Genomic DNA, 26,096 nt, shown 5'->3' with positions numbered 1-26,096 from the left:
TAACTGGATTATGTGGACTTGTATATTAAATTGTAGGGAATATTGCTAAAAATAATGATTTTTAAAAAGATTTATTTTGAAAAACTTTAAACACCTAGAAGAGTAGATAGGAGGAGTACAATGAACCTCTGAACTTACGAACAGCTTTAACAATGACTAGTTTGTGATTAAGCTTATTACATATAAATCATATTACTTCCCATCTTAGGTATTGTTTAAGGCAAATCCCAGACTTGGTGTAATTTAATTTGTAAATGTTTCAATGTATATCTTTCAAAGTACTTTAAAAAAAGAGATAAAAAAGTTTTAATGACAATACTATTATTATGCCTTTACAAATTTAGGGTATCCTTCATATCAAGCTATCCAGGCAGCATTAAAACTAGTCAGAAATGTCTTTAAAAGTTTTTTTCCTGCAATTTGTTTGGATTAGATGAAAATAAAGTCCAAATACTACTACTACTTTTTTTTGCTGTGTTGCCCAGGCTGGAGTGCAGTGGCATGATCTCAGCTCACTGCAACCTCCACCTCCTGGGTTCAAGTGATTCTCTTGCCTCAGCCTCCCTAGTAGCTAGGATTACAGGCGAACGTCACCATGCCTGGCTAATTTTGTAATTTTTGTAGAGATACGAGTTTTGCCAGGCTGGTCTCGAACTCCTGACCTCAGGTGATCCACCTGCTTCAGCCTCCCAAAGTGCTAGGATTACAGGTGTGAGCCACTGCCCCTGGCTGAGTCCAAATACTTCTATTGGATGATATGTTTCTTAAATCTTTTAGTTTGTTGTATTTTCTCTTTCTTTCTCTCTCTTTGCAAATTATTGGATGTTTTTATTATTAAAGTAGCTTTGCCTATAGACTTTCCCACAGACTTGATTTTGCTGATTCCATCCTTGTGGTGTCATTTAACCTTTTTTCTCTGTCCCTAGTATTTCCTATGATTGAAAGTTCAAAATGAGTGGTTCTCATCCAGGGGCAGTCAATTTGTTCCTCTAGGGACCATGTCTGGAGACATTTTTGGTTTTCACAACTGAGGGGTCAGTAAGGGTGCTACAGGTATCTGTTTAGTGGGCAGAGGCCAGAGATGCCTCTCAGCTTCCTATGATGCGCAGAACAGCCCCCACAACAAAGAATAATCTGGCTCAAAATGTCAGTAAAGTTGAGGTTGAGACAGTATGGCCTAGGTCTGTTAATTCATTTAAGATTGATGGTGATACTCTGTCATTCCTACTTCATACACTACTTTAGAATACTTCTGTGAAGAGAAACTTGTGCTTATGTAGTACTTGGTTATTTAGTGGTAGAGTTTAAAAAGGCGCAGAACAAATGCCCATGTTTCTCTTCAGTTAAAGGTTTTAAAAAATGAGTTTGTTTATATAAGCATCCCTCCTGTGATGTACAGTTGATCTTCCTCCTTCCGTCCTTTCATTCTTCCCTCTGTACTTGTATATTATTAAAACTCATGAATTTAAACATATTTGAGTTTTAACTCCGTGCAGTTAATTACCATTATTGGTGCTCAAATTGCCTCGTAATGAGACTTTTCAAATTGATTTCTTCAGTTTTTTGACCCTCACAGTCTTTGGTAATTTTCTTGTCTAATGTGGCAAGATTTTTCCAGGTCCAGATCTAGAAAAAGTTTTTCAAGAAGCTCGGGGCCGTTTTAGTGGAAGATGGTGTTTCAAGACTGCAGTCGGTCGGGACCCTGTGACAAAATTGATTTTTAATTTTATCAAACTTTCTGTTCATTCTTTTGGCCAAGATAAGAGTGGAGGCCTGTTTTTCATCTGAAGGCACTTCTTCAAATGGTAAAATTTTAATGATAAAACTGTGTCAACAGCATATAGGATGATGTAGATCCTTTTATTTTTTTGGAGTAATGATTTCATTTTATGGTTGGATTATGTTGGGTAATTCAAAATGTGCAAAATCCAATACTGATTCCTGAGAAGAATAGGCAGGTACTTCTGTGAACCAGCTGAAGTGGTGTTTCAATATAGCAGTACGTAAACATAACTTACGGCTTTCATGGCTCACTGGCCTTGCCATTAGGATTTTTGATGGATGTTTTTGAGTGTTTATAATTTACATTTCAAGTTTTGCACATAAAATGAGACTGAAAGATTGTAATATATCACCATTTCAAATTTACCTAATTCAAATGTGCAAACATTTTGTCTGTAGTGTTCAGGCTAGAAGTGTCCCTAATTGATTAATGTGTATGTTGAAGAGAGACTAAAACACAATTGTCCAGTGTATTAGGCTGGAAGCGTTCTGTAGTCAAGTGAGTTTGGAAAAGTACTGCAAATGTCTCCAAAAGGAATCACGTTGTGTATTTGCCTATTAAAGGCTTAATGGTAAAAGAAAACTTAGTGGTAAAGAAATATATTTAACCCAATATTTATTTTTTAAATATAACCTAATTAACTTATGAAATATCTGATATTCTGAAAAAAATATACTTTGGGAAATACTTTTCCTGCTTAAACTCACTCTTACAGTATTATTAACCACATTTTACAAGAAATGTTACTTGCTGAGAAATGTGTTTAAACTCAGTGCAACCTGGCACAGACCCAGTTCTGTCTAGGTTTTTAGTTGATTATGTGACTTTCAAGTTGTGAGTTTAATGTTGCATCTCACCTTTTATAGAAAATATGAAATCTCAGGGTACCAAATCTGAAGTCTTTACGATAGGACAAAATATAAAATAAGTTTTTGTTTCTAACAACTAAGGATAAAACCTTTTATATCTAAAGATAACAGAATACGTCTTAGTATTTCATTCATGTGGTAATAAGACCCTATTGATAATTGTATCCTGCTGTTTCTGGGTATTTTCTATAGATGAAGTTGATAAAACTTGCTGAAAAAAATCATAGTATCTTTGACATGTTGGTTTCTTTCTAGTATCTGTAGATAAAATTAGTAGTTAGTATCCCTGTTAGTATTTCTCTGTTTAGTTTAGCATGAAATTTGTCTCTTCAGAAGTTGGGATGTTACTGGATAGTGTGATGGATAGATAAACATTTTGTTAATTTACTTCAGATGAATTGATAAAATGCTGTATGATGCTGAATCCTGACTTACACAATTGCTGAAATACATTTCTAAATGTGCGAGATTAACAGAAATGTGTTGCATACCATGTTGGTGATGTGTATTTTTACAAATATAGAGTGGAAAATATACTTTTTATCTTATGATTTTAATATAGAGAATTCCCTGAGATCTTTTGGCCCTTTATTCTTTTTATTAGTATGTTGTAAAAAGTATGTTAACTTAAGCAAAATCGGTTTAGTTTTTAACTGAGTTTCTGGTAACAACTTAGGATTTAACATAGAAGAACTCTCTGGATGGCATTTGTATTTCCTTTTCAGCTTTATTTAGTGTTTAGAGTAGTGGAAAAGTTCATAGTGGTTCCTTACACATTTATTTTTTGTTTCAATATATACATACATTATTAAATGATCACCACAATCAAGCTAATTAACATACCTATCACCTCAGATTAGCACCATTTTATGGGTCACATTTACTTGAAAGAGTTGATCATCAAAATTTCATTTTTGGTAATCAACTTAGAAAAATTTGGTTAATATTCACAGCAGACTGCAGTAGCTATCAAAATCGTTGATGCACTCTCCTTAAATATTGTAGAGATAGCAAGTCTTAAACTTTGTAATTTTTCTGTGTATGTTTCTTAACCCCACTCCCTCACTTCCCCACCCCCACTTCCAGTATCCCTTTGCAAAAAGAAGTACACTGGTATTTAAGTACTGTACTAGTTTGTTCTTACATTGCTATAAAGAAGTACCTGAGACTGGATTGTTTATACAGAAAAGAGGTTTAATAGGCTCACAGTTCTGCAGGCTGTACAGGAAGGGTGGCAGCTTCTGCTTCTGAGGAGTCTTCAGGAAACCTCCAATAATGGTGGAGGGCAAAGGGGGAGCAGATGTCTCACGTGGCAGGAACAAGAGCAAGTGAGAGCAAAGGGGCAGTTCCACACGCTTTTTAACAACCAGATCTCATGAGAACTATCATGAGAACAGTACCACGGGATGATGCTAAACCATTCATGAAGGATCCACCCCCGTGATCCAATCACTTCCCAACAGGCCCCACTTCCAACAATGGAGATGACAGTTTGACAAGAGATTTGCTGGGGACACAGATCCAAACCATATCAAATACGTTGTATAAGTATACTCCACCTGTTTGAGGATTTTGATCTTTTTACAGATGCGATTAATTCTTAGGTGTTTACGTGTTCTGAACACAGTGAAAAAAAATGTGGTGTTATTTTGTTGATTTCTTTAAACTTTTTAGGACCTTGATTACTGAATATATAAGTAAGGAAGTGATTGAAGTTTTGTGGTCACCTTATAGGGTAAAAAATGGAGCCAGCTTCAGAAGTACAGTGGTTGAGTCCATGTTATTTTTATAGTTTAAATCATTTATTTGTGACAAAACAATTCTCATTTATTTGAACCATCACTAAAGTGTGGGCTACTTTTTGGGAAATAGCTCTCTGATTTGGATCGTAGATAAGGTGCCCCAGGAAACTTAGGAACCCTTTTATTTTAGAACAAAGGACTCTTAATATTTTTTTCCTGCATAACAAGCATAAACAGATACCCTCCCTTAAGCACACTCTAAGATGTGTAGTTACTGTAGTCCTAGGGAACAGCAGGTGTGTGCCAGTACATTTCATTTCATTAATGGCCCCTACTGTCTTCACTTGAGTTGTTGTCAGTGCTAGTACTGAAAGCCATTCAGCATGTTCCCTGTATTGTTGACAGCTGGAGGCACATGATACTAAAGTACTGACTATTGTAAAAAATAGGGTTCTTTGACTTATTAGCTCTGTTTGGAAATTGACAACTCTGTATTATTAAATACCTAATGTCCAACTAGTGGTAGTGGTTGTTTTTTAAGGAGTGAATGTGGTTTGTTATTTTTGAAGTTTTATGATCTATTCAGTTGTGTTCAATTCTAAAGAAATTTTGAGATATTTTCTAAATTTCTTAACTCTGACATTTTCTAAATTTCTTAAATGTATTGCATTTCATTTATGTCCTCCATATGACATTTGATGGTGACATATTTTCTAGGAAAAAAATGCCAGTTTTTTTTTAATGAAGACTGAAGGAACTGTAAAGAACAGGGATTTCAGGGGTCTTACTACTATAAAGACATTTTATGGTTGAATATACTTTATTTTCTGTTGAGACAGAACAAATGGGATATGAGTAAGTATAATTAGGGAAATCTCTTTCCCACCGGTTTGTAGAATACAGTATTACTTTTACCTATTAAAGGCATTTGAGAAGAAAAGAAGAGAACTATGGAGTTAGTGGTTGTGTGAATCTTTAAGTGTGTTTGTTGGCCTGGGACGTGTGTGAGAGAGTGTTTGTATTGGGGATAGGCTTTAAATACAAGAGAGGTTTATTAAAAAATGTTCAGATTGAGTGTTATCAAAGGTAAGAAGACATGAAAGTGCTTATTTTTCAGATCATTGACAATTACTAATTAGAAAAAAACATGAAGAGTCACAAAGGATTAGATGGTATTCATTTTAAAACAACATAAAGCTGGCATAAATTTTAATAAAATATGTACCTTTAATAAGTCTACATAATGCAATAGATTAAAACTGATTTTGTTTGGGAAATATATAAAAAGCGAGTTCAGAAACTTTGTACTTTTTGCCTTAACATAGCTATTACTTGCTAGTATTGTTTCTTATGCATTAATGCATTTTTAAAGAGTAAAGTGTTAATGTTTTAGAACCTAATGCTTTCTGTGTCAGTCATTCCCAATATGCAGAAGAAATCAGAGTTCGGTGAGAATCTGAGAATATGTTTCCCATGCCATCTCAGGGTGTAACTCCACCAGGGACTGCTCCGACTGTCACTTCAATGAGCAGCATCAACAACAACACAGTTGCCACACCTGCCAGTTATCACACGAAGGATGACCCCAGGGGACTCAGTGTGTTCAAACAGGAGAAACAGAAGGTTTGTTATAGGGAGCTAACAGACTTAGGAGTCTACTAGTAATAATGATTAAGTTAATGTAGATATCTAGCTGATAAGAGGTATTGTGAGTGTGTTATATGAAGTAGAGGGAATTGAACTATGCCTGAAATTAACAGTGAAACTACAAAGCACTTAAAAATCATGCACACAAACTATTCTGTTCTAAAAAACTTCTGAACTTACTAAAATCTCAATAGTGAGCAGGACAATATAAATGTAAACATTATGAAGTTGGTGTAATTTTTTTCTTTGAGATTTGGGGAGCATATTCTTTTTTTCTTTTGAGATGGAGTCTTTCTCTGTCACCCAGGCCGGAGTGCATGGCACAGTTTTGGCTCACTGCAACCTCTTGTCTTCTTGGTTCAAGCGATTCTCCCACCTCAGCTTCTTGAGTAGCTGGGATTACAGGGATTTGCCACCATGCCTGGCTAATCTTTTTTTTTTTTGGTAGAGATGGGGTTTCACCATGTTGGTCAGGCTGGTCTCAAATTCCTGACCTTAGGTGATCCACCTGCCTCGGTCCCTCAAATTGTGGGATTACAGGCATGAGCCACCACACACAGCCAGCCCCACCGTTTTAACAGATTGTTTATACCTTGATTTGGTTTTGCAGATGATATGCATACGAAGGCTTTAAAAAAATTATCCTTTATCTAAACGTTTAATACTTTTTTGTTTTTGTGATTTGGGAATTATTTACTTTTGGGAATCATGATCCTAGAGAAACGGTAAATTAGTTGTTAAGAGTGGGGAAAAAAATTTTCAGGTGGCCTTGTTCTTGTTATTTACATCCTGTCTCTTAATTCATACGTTAAGACCTTAATTCTGCCTCTGATAGTTTATGACAGTACTCTTGACTTTAGCCTCTTAACTTCTTTAGTCCATTTTTATCCATCTCTCCTGTTGTTAAGAATGTAGCCTCACATTTATGTCCTTTATCTCCTTTGTTCTTCCCATGGCCTCTTTGCAAACTTTTCCATATATTTCCAATTCCTAGTTTCCTCTTTTTCTGTTTAACCGCCAGTAGGAATACTTGGAATATTAGAACTGAAATTCTGATGGTTAAGAAAGAATACACAAGTATGGTTATGCATCTCTTAAGGATCTATATTGAGAAATGTGTATGGTGATTTAGTTGTGTGAACATCATTGAATGTACTTACACAAATCTATATATGATATAGCCTGTTGCTCCTAGGCTACAGACTTGTATAGCATGTGGCTATACTACAATCCTAAGTATTCTTCCAGCTAAACAATCTACACCAAGCTTGTTCAGCCTGCAGCCTGATGCCCGCATGTGGCCCAGGATGGCTTTCAATCCAGCCCAACACAAATTTGTAAACTTTCTTAAAAATATTTTGAGTTTTTTTTTTTAAATAGCTCATTAGCTCTTGTTAGTGCTAGTGTGTTTTGTGTGTGGCCCAAGACAATTCTTCCAGTGAGGCCCAGGGAAGCCAGAAGATTGGACACCCATGACTACACACAGAAAAGTTGCAGCAAAAAGATGGCAGAAGAGATAAAAACCTACATGCCTGTATAGGGCACGTAGTATGAATGGATTTTCTAGAACTGGAAGTTGTCCTGGGTGGGTCAGCGAATGAGTGGTGAGTGAATGGGAAGACCTAGTACACTTAGGTTGTGTTTATTAAAATTGTTTTCTTTAATTTTAGCTTTCCGTAACTACTTCATAAACTCTAAAATTAAAATTTTGACTTATAATTTAAAGCATAAGCACAGTGTATACATAGATTAAAATATCTTTTTTATGTCCTTACTAGCTTTCTTTTTTTAAAATGAGATTATTTTCAAAAACTTTGTATGTTAAAACCAAGACACAAGCACACATATTAGCCTGTACACAGGGGCGGATTCATCAGTATCACTGTCTTCCACCTCTACATCCTGTCTCATTGGAAAGTCTTCAGGGGCAGTTAGGCGCATGGAGCTGTCATCTCCTATAACAGTGCCTTCTAGAATACTTCCTGAAGGACCTATTAGAGTCCAACTTAGAGTTAACTTTTTGTTTTCATAAGTAGAAGAAATATACTCTAAAATGCATAATAAAAAGCATAGCAAATACATAAACCTGTAATGTAGTTTATTACCAAATATTCTGTATTGTACAAAAATCGTATGTGTACGATTTATAACTGGAGTACAGTATGTATATTTACACCGGCATAACCACAAACGTGAATAATGTATTGTGCTGTAACCTCACTAGGTAATAGGATTTTTTCAGTGCCATTATAATTGTGTGGGAACACTATCATATGTTTGGATCATTGTTGACCAAAACGTTGTTATGTGGTGCATGACTGGACAACTCATAGATGGAGGGTTTACTGGAGGTAGGCTAAATAATGTAGTGGAAAATGGACCAGATTGGTGTATTGTTTTATTTTAGTTGATACACACTTTGACTTTCCAGCTTATTCTAAATTGCATATTAAATATAATGTTACTAGTCGTCAGTTAACTAACAGTCACAGCATGTTTGAATCCCTCTAGTTTGCTTGTTTTATGGTTCTCAGAACAGCCAGTATTCTCTTTCTGGACCAGTTTGAAGCAACTCTCAAGAAATAAGCTGTTTTATTGGAGCCAGACCTCACTAATGGAGGTCCTGAATGGAAGCATATACTTAAAGTCACACTGCTTTTTTTAATCAGGCTCTTCAGATTGTCACTCCATGATGACTCAAAGCCCACCCTCCCATCACCCACTCCACCCTCTTTTAAACCCCCAACAAGGATTAATATGCTATTATACTTTATGTAAATAAATTAGATTTTCTTGCACATGTTATGTTTGTTACTGGTTTGTAAGGGGCCTAGGTAGTACATGATATAACTTACTGGGTACACTTTCCAAGTATGTTTCGGCTTCACTATATTTGCATTCTAGTGTCTTTATGCTCCACAAGTTGGTTATTATTTCTTCTCCTTTTTGTTACAAAAATAGTATAACATTATTAAGAGAAATTCAATGAAAAAGAAAAGTTTAATTATATTTAATTAGATAAATTTTATTTTCAAGTCTATTAGAATTTGAAAAATCTAAATCTAATTCCAGTCTACTTATCTTTTTATAGAGTATCTTCTTATGGACATGTTATTTAAAATTCGAAAGAATGGAAGGCTGCCCATCAAATGCTTAACCAAAGTGAAATGTTTAACTTTGGCAAGGCATAGAATAGAATATTTAATGACATGCCATTTAAAATTATTAAAAATTTACATATAAAGGAACAAGTAAATATGTATGCCAGTTTTATAAAATGTATGTCAAAAAATAATAGTAATGTGAATAATAGTTTGTTGATTTAATGAGAGTATGGGAAATGACTTCTTCCCTTCCCTTCATAATTTTATGCAATTTAAAGAATTTAAAAATAAAAATCCAGTTGTCAAGAGCTTGACAATTCCTCGTTTTAGTTTTTTTCTCTTTGCCGTTGACCCCTTGTATATCTTTTTTCCCCCCCAAAGACAGGGTCTCACTCTGTCACCTGGGCTGGAGGGCAGTGGCACGATTTCGTCTCATTGCAGCCTATACCTCCTGGGCCCAAGTGATCAATCCTCCCATCTCAGCCTTATGAGTAGCCAAGATTACAGGTGCACACCACCAGGCCTGGCTACTTTTTAAAATTGTTATTTGTAGAGACAGGGTCTCCCTCTGTTGCCCAGGCTGTTCTTGAACTCCTGGGCTTATACAGCTATCCATGTTGGCCTCCCAAAGTGTTCGGATTACAGGAATGAGACATGGTGCCCTGCTTCATCCTCTTAAGTTTTTTGTCAGTTTTCTGGTATGGGTATGAGACTTCTTTCCAATTCTTGACCAAAACCTACAAGTTCTTCAGTTGCTATATTGGTGCGTATTGCCACCTCCTTTACAGAGGAAAGGCAGTTTGCCACCTGATCATTATCAAAAGTTGGATTTGTGCTAGGATAGAATTTGACCACACTGAAAATCATTTTGAAATGAATTCTTGCTATTAAGGAAAAGAATAGGAAAAGGTATTGGCAGAGTAATATATATCTGAAACAGTGTTTTAATAATAGAGGAGCAAGAGAAAGTCTCAGAGAAAGAATTGAAATAGGCTTCTTTAAAAACCTTTCTTAACTGGGAGGTCTGAAGAAAAATGGAAGAATCTGCCAACAGGTCAAATACATATTATTGTTCATTAGAACTTCATTATAATTTTTTTTTTTTTTTTTAAGCAATGGAGTCTCACTCTGTTGCTTAGGCTGGAGTGCAGTGGTGTGATCTTGGCTCACAGCAACCTCTGCCTCCCAGGTTCAAGCGATTCTCCTGCCTCAGTTTCCTGAGTAGCTGGGATGACAGGCACACGCTACCATGCTCAGCTAATTTTTGTATTTCTAATAGAAACAGGGTTTCTTCTTGTTGGTCAGGCTGGTGTCAAAGTCCTGACATCAGGTGATTCATACACATTGGCCTCCCAAAGTGCTGGGATTACAGGAATGAGCTATCGCACCTGTTGAACCTCATTATAAATTTTCATTTTAAAATAGATTAATTTTTATGTGGATTTAGGCATACTAATCAAATCACTTCCCCTTCATAAGAAAAGTTTTGCCTTTTGAACAAACACACTGTTTATACTTAATATAAATTTGGCATCTGGGATGGTGTGGTACGTGTACAGCCTCTGATAAATCTTAAAAAATGAGTATTGTGGAATGCCAGAAAGTTGATTTTGTAAATGTCTTCGTTAGCAGTTTATAGTTGAATAAAGCAGATTTTTATCTACAGTTATTTTAAAGCAAGTAAAAATTTAATTAAAATGAAAAAAGCTTGTTACAGTAATACTGCTCTGAAGTGTGGTGTTAAGAGTGAAGGATGTCGGGGTACTTTAGACCACAGGCTGAAAAATACTTAGGTACTGTCATGGATGTTTATCTCCAGGCCTTCAACACTAGCTTCAAATGGTTCATTGTTGATGAGAATTAAGATTTTGGGACTCATAGTCTTGAAAACATGCTCAGTGCTACTGTGATGTTGAATCACATGAATTATAGCAAACTGCATTACCGAAGATGTGAAATTTATATGTTAAGCTTTCTTTGCATGTTTTTTCTTAGGTAGTTTCTGATTTTATTGGAATGATTACGATAATATCATCCCCCTACCCCACAGAACCTCATTTGAATTGCAGAACCAGAGCATGAAAAATGACCTTCATATTTGGATTTTGTCGACATCAGTCATTCAGCATACTGTTGTTGAATAACTACTTTTTACCAAAGTGCTGAGTTTAGGGGTAAATACAAAGAGAGATGGCTCTTGCTCTCCCAGCCTTTGAAGTATTATAGGAAAGAACTTCAACAGTAATTATTAAGATACATAATAAAGTGCTATTGTAGAGGTATGTTCCAAGGATTATGGGAGTGGAGGGAGTGGGCTCCTTATTTAGACTCATCTGACTGCTGACATGTACTGATTTAGGTCTTTTAAAGAGTATTTCAGAAACAAAGATGTAGAGTTTATGTTTTTATTTGTTTAAAACCTGTAAGATTTGGTTAGTTAAAAAATTCCCAATATCTTTGTAATACAGAATGACATGGAACCTAGCAAAGCTGTTCCACTGAATGCGTCTAAACAAGATGGACCTATGCCAAAACCACACAGTGTTTCACTTAATGATACTGAAACAAGGAAACTAATGGAAGAGTGTAAAAGACTTCAGGGAGAAATGATGAAGCTATCAGAAGAAAATCGACACCTGAGAGTAAGTTCTGTTGGTTGAAAATAAGTTGATTGAAATCTGAAGGTATAGGACATGTGAGTGTTATTAGGCCATTTTAGCAATTAGTTTTTAAATTTATCCTTTAAATTTTAAATTTACCAAGGATAAATTCATATATTTGATTGAATAAATGGATGGTGGAGGAGGACTGATTGAGGCCCCAGTTTGATTATGTCCTGGCCTTTGCTCCCTACCCTACTACTCCTCTTTTTACCGGTCTTCCTGTGTTTTCTCATTGCTGCAAATTCCTTACCTTAGCACACATTCTAATTGTTTGTGATCTGGCCTGTGGCATTGCCATCTTCCACTCTTGTTTATCCTGTTCTTCCCATTTTGTGTGCCAGTCATACTGAACTGCCTAGGATTGTGTTTTCCCACATCATAGCCATGAGTCACTTAGGGCTGGTGAGCATTTGAAATGGAATTTGTTCAAATTGAGCTATGCGGTGAGTGTAAAATAACTGATGTTGAAGAGTTAGTACAGAAAAAGGTAAAATCTTTTTATCGTTATATATTGAAGTAGTAGTTTGGGTATATTGGGTTGAATAAAATATAAAATTAATTTTACCCATTTCTTTTTACTTTTAAATGTACTTTTGGGAAAATTTAACATTACATATGCAGCTCACATTTGAAGCTCACGTTATGTTTGAATGGGGCAGCATTGGGCTAGAGTATGCTGGAGAAGAAGCTGTTTAATACTCCTCTTTTGTTTTAGTGTAAGCTCTGCACAGTGACTCGAATGGCCTGGAATCCTCTCCCTCCCGACACAGGACATACACACACTGATGTTTTGCTACTAAGTTGTTGTCATCTTTTCAGTATAGCCTTTGGTAGGACCCTCTCTCAAAAAGAAAAAAAAAATCCATTTGGCGTGTCTGCTTTGTGTCTCCACAAAGCAGACAGAATGAAGAATGAAGAAGATTTCATTCTTCTCTTACTCGTTAGAGCCCTTTCTCCCTCTAGTGGGCAGTAATTTCCTTGGGGGCAAGGGCTGTGTTTAATTTATCTCTGCATTTACAGTACATGCATGTAGTAGTCATTCATATATTTGATTGAATAAATGGATGGTGGAGGAGGACTGATTTGAGTATGTCTGAACTTTATGAATAATTTTTGTCTTTGACAAGTAATTATTTGTTTCAAGACCAGAAAACCTATACATTGCTCTTTAGGCTTTGAAGCTCTTTGCAGCAAAGTAGATGATAGAAAAATGTATGTAACTAAAATAAGTTAAATGATAGAAGTTATTTGATTATTCTTTTTGGTAGCTGTATATAGGAACTGCACTCTGAATTAAAGTCACTGTATTTTAAGTTGATCTGTGAACTTCTCTTTGCTAAAATGCTTTTTAAAGTGAGTATTTGTGTCTCTTCATATTTAATATTTCATAGTACTCCCTCGAGGGTTATCCCTCTGCTTCCAAGCACCTGTCTGGATAGTAGAAAGAATATCTTTATTTCACACCTACACACCATGGATCTTTCAAAGGATTTTGTTACTTTTACTTTATCTGCCATGACTTCTATAGTTCTGTTCTTTGATAAAGATGTGCTCATTAGGGTGCTCAATAGATTTCTTTCAGAAGCCACTTACCTCTGCCAGGGAGGGGAGAAGTGGAAACAATAGGAATGACACAGGTGGGGCAGGGCTGAAAAATAGGAAGATTGAACAGGAAGTAGGTGAGAGAATTTATTCCTGGTTCCTACTTTTTTTTTTTTTTGAGACGGAGTTTCACGCTTGTTACCCAGGCTGGAGTGCAATGGCGTGATCTCGGCTCACGGCAACCTCCGCCTCCTGGGTTCAGGCAATTCTCCTGCCTCAGCCTCCTGATTAGCTGGGATTACAGGCATGCGCCACCATGCCCAGCTAATTTTTTGTATATTGTTTTTTAGTAGAGACGAGGTTTCACCATGTTGACCAGGATGGTCTTCATCTCTTGACCTTGTGATCCACCCGCCTCGGCCTCCCAAAGTGCTGGGATTACAGGCTTGAGCCACTGCTCCCGGCCCTGGTTCCTACTTTTTATATGCTGATGTTCTGTATGAGATTTTGAGAGATGATTGTGATGTTGGAAAAATAAGACATAAAAACCTTTTGAGTGGTGGCCCATGCCTGTAATCCTAGCACTTTGGGAGGCTAAGCTGAGTGGATCACCTAAGATCAGGAGTTCGAGATCAGCCTGGCCAATGTGGTGAAAGCCTGTCTCTACTAAAAATATAAAAATTAGCTGGGCATGGCGGTGGGCACCTATAATCCCAGATTCTCAGGAGGCTGAGGCAGGAGAATCACTTGAACTTGGGAGGTTGCACGTGAGCCAAGATCATGCCATTGCACTCCAGCCTGGGTGATAAGAGTGAAACTTCGTTGCAAAAACAAACACACACACTTTGAAAACCCACTGGCTTCAATAATTTATTTCAGACTCTTTAGTATTTTATTCATAGACCCATCATAATTTTTTGCCAGGTTAAGTTTTTTGCTTCTGCCTGTTCACTGTTCTTTTTAATTCCTCTAGTCCTGTGGTTTTTTTTTTTTTAAACTTTTGTCTTTATCAGCATGAAAAACCCTGTGGTTTGTAATTCATACTGCATGTGAATCACCCAGTGAGCTTTAAAAAAATTCAGTTTACCAGGCCCTCCTCAGACCTAGTGAATCAGAATCACAGGAGTATTAAAAGTTCTGCAGATGTTACTGAAGGGTAGCTGAAACTGAGAGTTACTGCTGTTTTTACACAGGACCCAAAAAACCCAACTCCAGAAAATTCAGTAATGCAAATAAAACTCTTTTAGTTAGTGTTTATTTATAAGCACAATGAAGGAATCCTGGGAGAACATTTTGCCTTGCACTGAAAAAAGTAAAAATCAGTCCTGCCATTCATCAGATTGGATAAGAGACACAGATAAAGCCAGCTGCATAGTTAACAGGTATTAGTATTTTCCCCAAGTTTCATACTGCACACAGTGTCATAACAACTTCCTGCCTTAAGTGACTTCTGCTTTCTTCTCAGAAACCTTGTCCTCTAAAGACGGTGCTATGTGAAGCCATAGCAGTAAGAAAGAAGCAACCCATTCTTACCTGGAGGCTCTAGGTCATTTTGACACAGAGAAGCACCCTCAGTTTCCAGTCCAGGTGCAGAGCTTCAGATAAGGGGGCTCCTATATACATTTCTCATCTAAATTTATGGTTTCTGAAGAAATAGTATTCTTTGCCTGCTTTGCAATCCAGACCTGGTGCTACTGCTTTACACACAGCCGTTTGCTTTGCTTTGAGCATATGAAAACACTGTTACTTAAATTTCATACTAAGCTGTTTTCTTCCCCCAAATTCTGGGATCCCCGTATCTCTGTTTTGTGCTTCTGCTGTTCCGGTTCCTCAGTTGCAGTAGGCCAGTAAACACAACTGGCAAACTACAGGTTTGGTAGTTTTCACTGGGCTGGGACAGATGCAACTGATTTTAAATACCGTGGGCCACCTTGGAAGTAAGTGTACAGAACTCTTCTTTAATTGTGTTTTTAGTGGGATTAAAAAAAATGTAAATATAACTATATCTGACTTTTGTATTTTAGGAATACATTTCTCAGCTCCAGTTTAAAAACATCAAGTGTTATTGAGGTATAATTTACATCCCATAGAGACACCCATTGTGAATATACAATTCACTGATGTATAGAATTTTGCAGCCATCACTATAGTTCAGTTTTAGAATGTGTCCATCAGTCCCAGAAACTTTCCTTTTGTGGTTAGCAGTTAATTCCTGTTTCCGTCCCCCGCCATGGGCAACCACTAATCTACTTTCCATCCCTGTAGATTTTTAGCTTCAGTAGTCTTGTTAGTACGCTTGTTTTTAAAAACCTCTTGTGTATGTGTGTTTTTTTCTAGGATGAAGGTTTAAGGCTCAGAAAGGTAGCACATTCGGATAAACCTGGATCAACCTCAACTGCATCCTTCAGAGATAATGTCACCAGTCCTCTTCCATCACTTCTTGTTGTAATTGCAGCCATTTTCATTGGATTCTTTCTAGGGAAATTCATCTTGTAGAGTGAAGCATGCAGAGTGCTATTTCTTTTTTTTTTCTCTTGACCAGAAAAAGATTTGTTTACCTACCATTTCATTGGTAGTATGGCCCGCGGTGACCATTTTTTTGTGTGTACAGCGTCATATAGGCTTTGCCTTTAATGATCTCTTACGGTTAGAAAACACAATAAAAACAAACTGTTCGGCTACTGGACAAATTGTATATTACCAGATCATCACTAGCAGATGTCAGTTGCACATTCAGTCCTTTATGAAATTCATAAATAAAGAATTGTTCTTTCTTTGTGGTTTTAATAAGAGTTCAAGAATTGTTCAGAGTCTTGTAAATGTTATTTTAATAATCCCTTTAAATTTTATCTGTTGCTGTTACCTCTTGAAATATGATTTATTTAGATTGCTAATCCCACTCATTCAGGAAATGCCAAGAGGTATTCCGTGGGGAAATGGTGCCTCTTACAGTGTAAATTTTTTCCTCCTTTACCTTTGCTAATATCATGGCAGAATTTTTCTTATCCCTTGTGAGGCAGTTGTTGACTGAGTTTTTCATCCTTACAATCCTGTCCCATGGTATTTAACATAAAAAAATAATAAAACTGTTAACAGATTCTTGCTTCATAGCTTGTTTGTGTCTGTCGTGTTATTAGAGGGGAGTCCACTATATACGGTCACTTGAAATTATGATGCAAAGGTTTCTCTTGCATTGAAACCCTCTCAGATATTACAGTATTTTTAATTGAAAGCCCTAATTCTGTTAAGGAAAGGAGTTGATTAAATTTCAAGGTACTACTAGTATTTTGGGAGATTACAGTTAATTTGTTTTCAAGATAATAGAAAATAAGGTCCATGAGAATAGAAGTTACGTGATTTCAGTGAGTTGATGTGTTCAGCATGGCTGTGCTCCATCTGATTTGCCCCATTCATAACAAGTTCTGAGAGTATGTTCTCAAGATTTAACTCTCCTTGGTTTTAAAATACGTTTTAACCAGTCTAATAAGTCTTATTTGTAACATTTCATAATAATAATTAAAAGGTGTTTTTTCCCACCCAGTTTGGCACTCAAAGTAAGGTTCATTATGGAAGTTTGGTAATACTGAGCAAGCCTATGGAATTTTCTTTATGAAAAATGATTTTATCCTTTGCAAATGTTAACCATGTGAAACACATTTTCAGTGTAAGTATGCATTACAGGGTCTGATACTTTCCTGCACTTAGTCTCATGTCTTCATTTTATTGATACTAGGATAGAAAGTTTTGGAATCATAAAATAGATTCAGATTTTAGCTGCACACAGTCTAGTACAGGTGAATTTTTATTCTTAAACATATGCGTTGGTTATTTTTTAAAGAGTTGCGCTCTACCTGAAAAGAAAATTGGATTTTAGAACTGGATGTGGTGCAGTGAAGTATTTTAGGCCCAGGTCTGTGTACACATTTTATAGAAGAGTGAAGTCTTCTGAAAAGTTTTGGTTGCCTTTTCATTTCAACTGTATTTTGAATTTGTCAGATCACATATATTGTATTACTGTGCTCTGTGGTATTGTTTATAAAACCTCTTGCCTGTGTGCAAAAGTTGCTAAAAAGAAACACAAGTAATGCCTCTCCATTACTAGCATGCTGTGCTTCAGGGAATATTTCCACTGCTGTGTGCTTTAGTGTCTGTAAAAATCCCCTGTTCCCTTTTCTGGTAACTGGAAAAGCATGCTAAAAATCGTCTTATATTTTCACGCCATAAATGCAGAATGAGTAATTCCTTGGCTTAAAGCTGTTACATAGTCAGTATTATTGGTGATAAGTGTCAAGCTTGGTATTTATCATAACTATCTTTTTAAAAAGAAATTAAGTTCTTGAAAATTTAGCCAAATCCCGTTTTATGGGAATACTCCTTAGAATTCATTTTGTTCAGCCCCTTTGTTTTGTAGTTGAGAAATCTGAGGCCTTACGAAAGTTAAGAGAACTTGCCCTGTGTCTCACAGGTAGAGGCAGAGCTGGAACTAGAAATCTGGCCTGTGGGCTCTAACTCAGTGACTTTTCTGGTAACTAGAAAAAAATGGTCATAATTTGAGAGATGGCTGAATTAATGAATATAAGATGCTGTTTATAATAAGCATATGTGAAGTTTCCTATCGTTAAGACTACCGGCCTACTGTTGAGTACAGTTTGGTTATAGTGTTTAGGCTAGACATGCCTCTCACATTGTTAATAAAGTTTATAAACATTACAAAATACAATGTATTTTTAGGTAGGCATTTTATAAAATGCATTATGCCATGGTTGGTTTTGAGATAGATTGTAGTCTGGGTAGCATCTGTATGTGGGCTTAACTGTTCTTCATAACAGGAGATGCTCTGATTGTATAGGTGAGACTCTGTTTCTGTTATTTTTAATCGCTTTATGAAATGTAATCAGATTATTTTATTACCAACAGTTACAGTTTGAAAGTCCAACTGTATTTATTGACTGATAATATAGAGATTAAATTGTCTTCATTTCTTACATGTTTAGAAGTTTTTGCTTTGTCTACCTGCTTACTTGTATATGTAAGCATGAGGGAAATACAACCGTTGCTAATACTGAAATTACAATCAAGTAATTAAGGCCTTAAGTTCATACGTGACTTTGAATGCACTAGCTTCCTTCGTTTTGTAACTAATGTACCATAACTTTCTCCATTCTTGTATTTATGAAAAATTAAGAAACTATGTTCTGAGTGTGTGGTATGTTCCCTTAAAAAAAAAAAAAAAGACACTTGGAAAAGAAAAATATATGAAATTCCAGAAATTCTGATCAAAGAAAAATTCTTAGAGTCTTGCTCTGTTGCTCAGGCAGGGTGCAGTGGTGTGATCTTGCATCCCTGCAGCCTCTCCCTCTTGGGTTCAAGCGATTTTTATGCCTCAGCCTCCTGAGTAGCTGGGATTACAGGTGTGGGCCACCAAGCCTGGCTAATTTTTGCATTTTTAGTAGAGACAGGGTTTTATATTGGCCAGGGTGGTCTCAAACACCTGAATTCACCTGCCTCAGCCTTCCAAAGTGCTGGGATTACAGGCATAAGCTACCGTGCCCAGCCAAGAAAAATAAGACTGTCAAATATTTAGCTCAGATGTTCATCTAAAGTTGATATTATTTGGTATGGGAATTAGTTTTGAACTGTAATCTTTCAAATTGTACCACTTTGAAAACAAGTTTTAACAGTAAGGTAAGAAAAATAGTTATTGAGGGTGTATTCCCCAATTGTGATTTGCCAATTTAGAGACATTCAGGTAATAGTTTTCCTTAGAGCTTTGCACATTCCTATTCACTGAGATTTTTAAAATTTCACCTTTGTTAGAGGGAAGGATCAATGCTTGCTATTTGGAAAAACAAAAGCAGAAGATAAATAAATGATCTTTATTTTCTAGTTTTCAAGGGAAATTAAACTATTCGTGAATAAACTGTTTAAAAATATGAAGTGTCCTTTTCCTTTTCACAATACAAATACAATTTCAGCAGATTGTGATGGTTTGTGCATTTATATCCTGTTAAGCATTAATAGCTAGTCACTGACTGGGACTTAAGTTCTGAAGGTAGGTAGATAGTCTCTTGCTCAGTGAGACGGTTATTTTTTTAGTAGGAAGTGAGAGCATCTGATTTTTTATTCCACACTTTGTAGCCCAGTTTTGGTAGAGGCCATGCTTCTGGGGAGTTCTTTGCAGAAGCACTGGTATCTTGGGAATGAATACTGAGCCATCCCTGGGTTGGTGGAAATAATTATAAATATACATCACTAGGGAAACAGAAACTTTGTCTTCCCCTTCCTACACTTCTGATGGTAAAAATTGTGTGCACTTCAGGCAATTTTGGAAAATAAATTATAAAAAAAAATGCCAGAATCTTTAGGTAGCATCAATTGCTGGGAACATTTCATTCATTTCCCTATAATGTTAATGTTCTTTAAGCATTATCACTAATTACAAGCTGTATCCTATTTTTTTCCACTTAATTTCTCTGGTTTATTGAAAACCAAGTATAAATGTGACTGCAAAAGTATTTTGCTTTGTATTCACTTTCTTAAGGTTATGGACATTTTTATAACGTAACGCTTGATTGGCCTGGCCTGATAATTCCCTTCTAGTTGTGCATACCCTCCTATTGCCATGTGTCTTGTTTTAAAACTCAATTTCATTTCTTCCAGTTCTATGTACAACACCATCTTGAAAGAAGGTATATAGGAAGTTACTGAGATAACTTTTGTAGCAGTGATATTCAACTGTGTCAGTACATTAACTCATGATCTTAGGAAAATAAAAAATAACTTGCCTGAATAGCACCCCCCAGAGATACTGACCTAATTGCAGACGTCTGGGGTGGAGACCTGGCAAGGTAGTTTTTTTTTCAAGCTCCAATCATTGGCTAGACAATTGCTTTACATAGGCTTTTAAATGCCAAAGGCAGATAGGAAGTAGATTTAATTAAGACTTTACTCCAACAATACAGGGAAGCTCTAGAATACTTATTTTTCTTTAAATTGCCGGAGTCACTGTTAGGTATTGCTTAATGTAAAAGCTGTGCTTGTTAGGATTGCTGGAATACTAAAGATTTTGACTTGTGAATAAGTGAGCTGTCAGCGCAAAAAGGCGATTTAAGAAATAGGGACTTGAGGTATTTATTGCCATTTTGCTGACATCCAGAATAACCACCTACCTAAAATGTATTTTGTTCATCATGTATTTCTCAAAGCAAAAGGTGGTTTTCAAGTATGTTTTCAACATGCTTTTACTGTGCCAGGTCTTAGTTTTATGTAAGCTCATTTTGTCATTACTGATAACTTGTGAAATAGATACTTATCTCCATCGTATGGAACAGAGGAGACAAGTTTAGACAGGTTCAGTTTGCTCAAGTCTACACAGCTGTAACAGAGAAAGTGGGATCTAGATGATCTGATCCTAGAGCCCGTGCTCCTAACCATTGTAATCTACCATATGAAGAAAATGGCTTGTGCTCTGATCCAAGTCAAATGTTAACCCCTCACAAACAGTTAGTTTGGCAATTTTGTGATGCTTTTGATTCCACTTTACAGCGAGTACTGTTACTTATTTGTGAAAAGTCTTTAAAACTCTTGATCTAAGTTTTTGAAGACTTCTTTCATCCTTTATCTCCCAAAGAATTGAGAAGAAACAAACTGCCCATTAACGACCTCAGTCCGTGAACAAAATTAATGTGAACATTTCTAAAATGCGTTACTGTAAAATTTATGGAAATGGCTTATGTAACCTTCAAGACTGGAGAACAGAATGTGGCCTTTTCTAATGGTCTTTAAGATTCAATGATTAAACCAAGTGTTTTATTTTTTATAATTTGTGGTCTAAATTCTTGATACTGTTTACAAAGCACAAAAATTGTTATGTAATATAGGCACTTAAGAACCCTGAGGAAAAATACAGATTTTTTTTCGTGTGTGTGAGTTACTGACATGTAGGTTATATATATATATATATATATATATATATAAAATGTGGAGGGTTGAAATGGTAAGTAATTGCAATCTTTGCTATTTTTCAGCAATAATTTCTAACCTTAGTACATTTCTTGTTTCAAGAAGTAGAGGTTTGTTAGGAATTACAGTTGTGGGGAGCAAACTTTTTGTGCTATTTTAATATAAAATGTACTTAATTGTATATAATATGTACATAAATATACGAGGGTATCAAGCTCCTTTGACTTAAGGATACATTTCACTTGAAAACTTCAATGTAAACTTTTTAGAATCAAAAAGTTTTGCACAGTATTCCTTTGGGTGCTTTTATGTACTTTGCCATCGAGCAAATTTTATGAAGTTACTGGGAAATTAAGATTTTCTTTTAAAAGTTAAATGATCATGTTTAATCAAACAAATTCTCAACACTCCAAGGGAGACCTTCTCCTGTACGTTGGGACCCCCCCATAGAATTCCGCAGCTGGAGGAGTTTCCCTATGTATGTTTTAAGAAATTATGGGGATTGTACTTTCTGCAATGAAGAAAATGCCTTAAAAGTCTTAATTTTGAGTGGGACCAAGTGGTTTTTTTGTAAGCTAGGTGGTGAGTAGAACAGGAATTTCAGGGAGAGGAGTATATTGGCATATGCACTTAAAGGTTCCTGATGTGAATTTTAAGATGCTAAGAATTTGTGTTCATTGTTTTAATGTGTTCATTGTAGTAACATTTGCATCACAAGATCATGAGGGGAGAAAACAGCTGAAATAGTATTTGCATTCGTAGTTAACAAGCCTGTCACATCTATGCATTTGGTTGAGGAAATAGTGGAAATGTTTCCAACAAATGTTTACTTAAATATGTAAACAGTTATTTCCATCCGATACTTTGATGTCTAACTCCAAGACAGTACGTTGCAGATACCAGTAGCAAATGAGGTTTTACATTTGCATAGTAAATGTAAATGTACCCATGCCACAGTAGTATGGTGATAAGGTGAGAATAGTGTTTCCTTTTTCCTTTGCTTTAATCTTTTTTCTTATGAAGTTTCCCCAGCTTTGACTCGCTGTTTTTCCATATTTGCTTTAGAGCATAGATATGATTGAAACCACCTGTATGCCCTTCCCTGACGACATGTCCCACAGTCAAACTACTAACCTGAAATTTGTCATTCTTGTTAGTGTTTCAGTGTTTTGCTACATGTGCACGTTATTATATAATCAGGTTTATAGTGTATTTTGCATGTTTTAAAATGCCACATAACTGTTTCTTAGAATATTATTTGTCTAGCTTTACCCTCACCTAAAATTTTTTACATCCCCAAACAACTTCCACCTAATTTTCTTGGGGTCTGTCATGCATTTCATGAACTAATATATTGTTTTCTCCTATGAGTAGCAGCTTGGACCCACGGTAGTGACTTCCTGTTGCTGCCAGGGCTGGAATTGAAATTATGACACCAGTCTCTAACAAAGACTGCTGAAGCCTATTGATGATTCCGGCAATGCTGCCACTGCCTGATGTCAGCACAGGGTCTGTTGATCGGTGTGGCACAGATGTAGTTGGTATCCCACTGAACATCTCAGCTCTTTGCTTTCCTGAATCATAGTGGTTTGTTCTAGGACTCAGACAGCAAGTCTGGCCAGAAGAGAGCTGTTCTGACAAATGTTGCCCTAAAAGCCACTGCTACACGTGAGTATGTATATAGTCATACATAATTTTAGAAGCAAGACAAGTCCAGGGGAAGAGAGCTGAGGTGTATAAGCACATGTGTGTAATCTTCAGGCTACTGCACATGCTCACTGTGTTTATGCATGTGCTGCAGTGTGTGCATGTGTGTGTGTGTGTGTGTGTGTGTGTAAATGGAGAAACGACAAACGTCTGGAATTTTTATTTTGTAAATTCAATATTTGGAACAAAGGTCTTGCATTACCACATGGCAACAATTTTCTGGAGCCAAGTAGCAGTTTCACCTGTAATTCCCATCACTTGTTTTATACCCTTTCTTGTTACTTGCATGATCCCTGTATTCATCTGAATTTGTGACAATTGCTTTAGATACTAATTACATATTAGTAATTACTGAGTACTTCTATACTAGGTACAGATTGGGGTGGAAGGTGTGGGGTAAGATTATAGCAGATTGGAATATTGAGAGGATCGTGTTGTCAGGAGGCAAAAGTAGTTAGGCACTTGTACCTGGTCAACAGATAATTGGGCCCTGAATGTCCAAAACATTGTAAACTGAAATAGGCTAAAGTTTGAAGAGCAGTTAACTGTAGAGTACCTATTATATGTCAAGTACTTTACATATATTACCTTATTCTCAGCATAACCTTTCAGTCTTTAAAAAAAACACAGATGGGAAGCACTTGGAGAAATTGACTTGTCCAAACTTACCTTGGACAAGTCTGAGCCCTTCACCATACCATGTTGCCTTTAGGAAAAAAAGAGGGTGGGAATGATGGTGAAATTAATCTAATGATGTTTAATTCAATAAAAACAAGAACTTACTTTGGTCTCAGTCACTTTTGAGAGTATAAAATAATTTTTTTTCCTGGTTTTGAAAATTTCAACATCAAAGAATATTGTACCTAAAACTTAATTACCTAATACAGCATACCAGTGGCTAGAAGTTGGCATGTGGCTGCAATATGGTTTCAGAATATAAGCTTTTTGCAATTCAGGCTCTTTATAGCACACCTGTCAGCAAGTTAACCTAGATTTTTAGGTACATCAATGGCCTTTAGCATTGTATTTCCAAATATTAAGCATGAGAGAACCTTGGGAGGAAAGCATATCAAAGGGGTATGAGTCTGGAGGCTGAAATGATATTGTTGGTTACAATTCTGGCTTCGTCATTTTACTAGTTGTGACCTTGGGCAATTTTATTTCTCTGTTGTCCCAGCTTCCTCTGTAAATAGGGTAATAACTACACCTGTTCATTGGATGTGGCGGGGATTAAGGAAGTACGGCTCTTAGAGCAGAAGTTGGCACAAAGCAGATGCTCAAAAAATGGTAGCACTTATGGCATATGTACAAATGAAGTGGAAAATTGGGAAGCTCTCTGAGTATTTGGGTTTAAAATTAGTATATCCAGACAACTGGTATTTGGCTTGAAATTTTATTTTTGAAGTTATATTAACCAGGTCTGCCGTTGCAGGCATTATCTGTGTTAGGCAACAGCGTTTATTGAATACCGGTAGAGTGGACGTGGTAGAAACTCCGTGGGTTTTGGAGAACAGACAGACGTGAATGTGAATCTCAATTCTGCCAGTGACTAGACAGGAGCCCTGGAACAAATTATGGAACCTCTTTGAGGCACAGCTTCCTCATCAATGACACCATCTGATTTTTAGACTCCTCTTTTATAATTTTGTAAGGTTGTGGTGAAGACTGCAAGATATTTAAAAAATTACATTTTTACTCTGTCCTTCAATCATATTGAACATGATATTGGAATAATTAAAATTTTTAAAATGACAGCTTAATGGTAATGGATACTCGAGTTAGAAAATGTAAAAATACTGTAAGGGAAGAGGCTGAGGGTGAGCAGCCTGTGAGTGTTAAGAACGATGTACTTTTTTGTCGATTCTTTTTTTTCTACATACGAAGGTAACACTAGTGAATTATAGATGTTTGGAAATGGTAGAAAAGTAGTAGTAGAAAAAGTTCCAATATCTCACTTCCCAGAGATAACAGCCTTTTTAATGCCTTGGAGCATAGCAGAAATTATATATATATATATATATATATATATATATATATATATATATATATAAAATTAGTATAAATATTTATACTAATAAAAATCAACATGATTAATTGATTTAGAAAAATTAAAATAATTCATTTTTTACCTGAAAGTAATTTTTAAAATTGTAAGAAAAGGTGCAATAATAGTAGAGAAGACGCCCATTTTGCCTCATTACCTTACTGTTGGTGCTTTCTCCCTGCCCCCCACATGGGTACATATTCAACATATGTGCACACATGCATGCTCATATATACACATGCATGCATTCATAATGTACATGTATACATGCACGCATGTGTATACATTCACACGTGCATATATACCTATATACACATATGCCCACATTTTCTCAAAACTGTCGAAGAGTAAGTTTCATATGTCATATTGCATGCTACTGGGGAGGCTGAGGTGGGAAAATTGCTTGAGCCCAGAAGTTTGAATTAGGATTGCACCATGGCACTCCAGCCCAGCAACAGCGACAACCTGCCTCCATCAATCAAAGACATGCATATATTATCCCTAACTATGTCAGTGTGTATTTCCTAAGGTACGGTTCCCTTACATAACTACAGTACTGTTGTGAACGTCAGCAAATTGAACATTGATATGGTATTTTCCCCCAAATCTGTCTGTATCCAAATTGAGTAAATAATGCCATTTATGGCATATTCTCCCCTCCAGTACAGGGGTTGGTTTGGGGTCACATGTTGTATTTAGTTGTCAAATCTCTTGAGTTTTCTTTAATCTGAAATAGTCCCTCAGCCTATCTTTGTATTTTATTACATTGATGTCTTTGAAGAATGCAGTCCTTGCCTCCTCATTTGGGCTTTCTTGGATGTTTCCTCAGAGAGTCAAGTGATAGAATCTTAGCCTGATTGCTACAGAAGTGACACTGGGTCCTCCTCAGCGTGTCATGTCCACTGGCACATGAAGTGTGCCCCTGCTCCTCATTTGTGAATGAGGACCCAGCTGAGGGATGGGGAAGAGAAAGATTCACCCTGAGGTGAAGACGAAGCAGATGGCCTGGCTTTGAATGCTGGCTTTGCCTTGT

At 36.3% G+C, this 26,096-nt stretch overlaps 1 protein-coding gene across 2 annotated transcripts in view; it reads left to right on the top strand.

The window, feature by feature from the left end:
• VAPA (VAMP associated protein A) overlaps nt 1–16,458 on the top strand; it is a 42,688-nt gene extending 26,230 nt beyond the window's left edge. The window contains exons 5-7 of one of the 2 annotated variants that reach the window (XM_035270554.3): nt 5,880–6,017; nt 11,614–11,787; nt 15,688–16,458. In XM_035270554.3, the coding sequence (XP_035126445.1) occupies nt 5,880–6,017; nt 11,614–11,787; nt 15,688–15,846 (471 nt within the window). In that variant the 3' untranslated portion in view covers nt 15,847–16,458. The remainder of the gene's footprint in view (nt 1–5,879; nt 6,018–11,613; nt 11,788–15,687) is intronic. The other variant, XM_035270555.3, reaches the window with a different exon arrangement.
• The last annotated feature ends 9,638 nt before the right edge of the window (nt 16,459–26,096 follow it).

Source organism: Callithrix jacchus, chromosome 13 (genome assembly GCF_049354715.1).
Source record: "Callithrix jacchus isolate 240 chromosome 13, calJac240_pri, whole genome shotgun sequence".
Classification (NCBI taxonomy): Eukaryota; Metazoa; Chordata; class Mammalia; order Primates; family Cebidae; genus Callithrix; species Callithrix jacchus.
The sequence above is the reverse complement of the archived record's forward strand: the minus strand, read 5'-3'. Positions and strand labels throughout refer to the sequence as shown.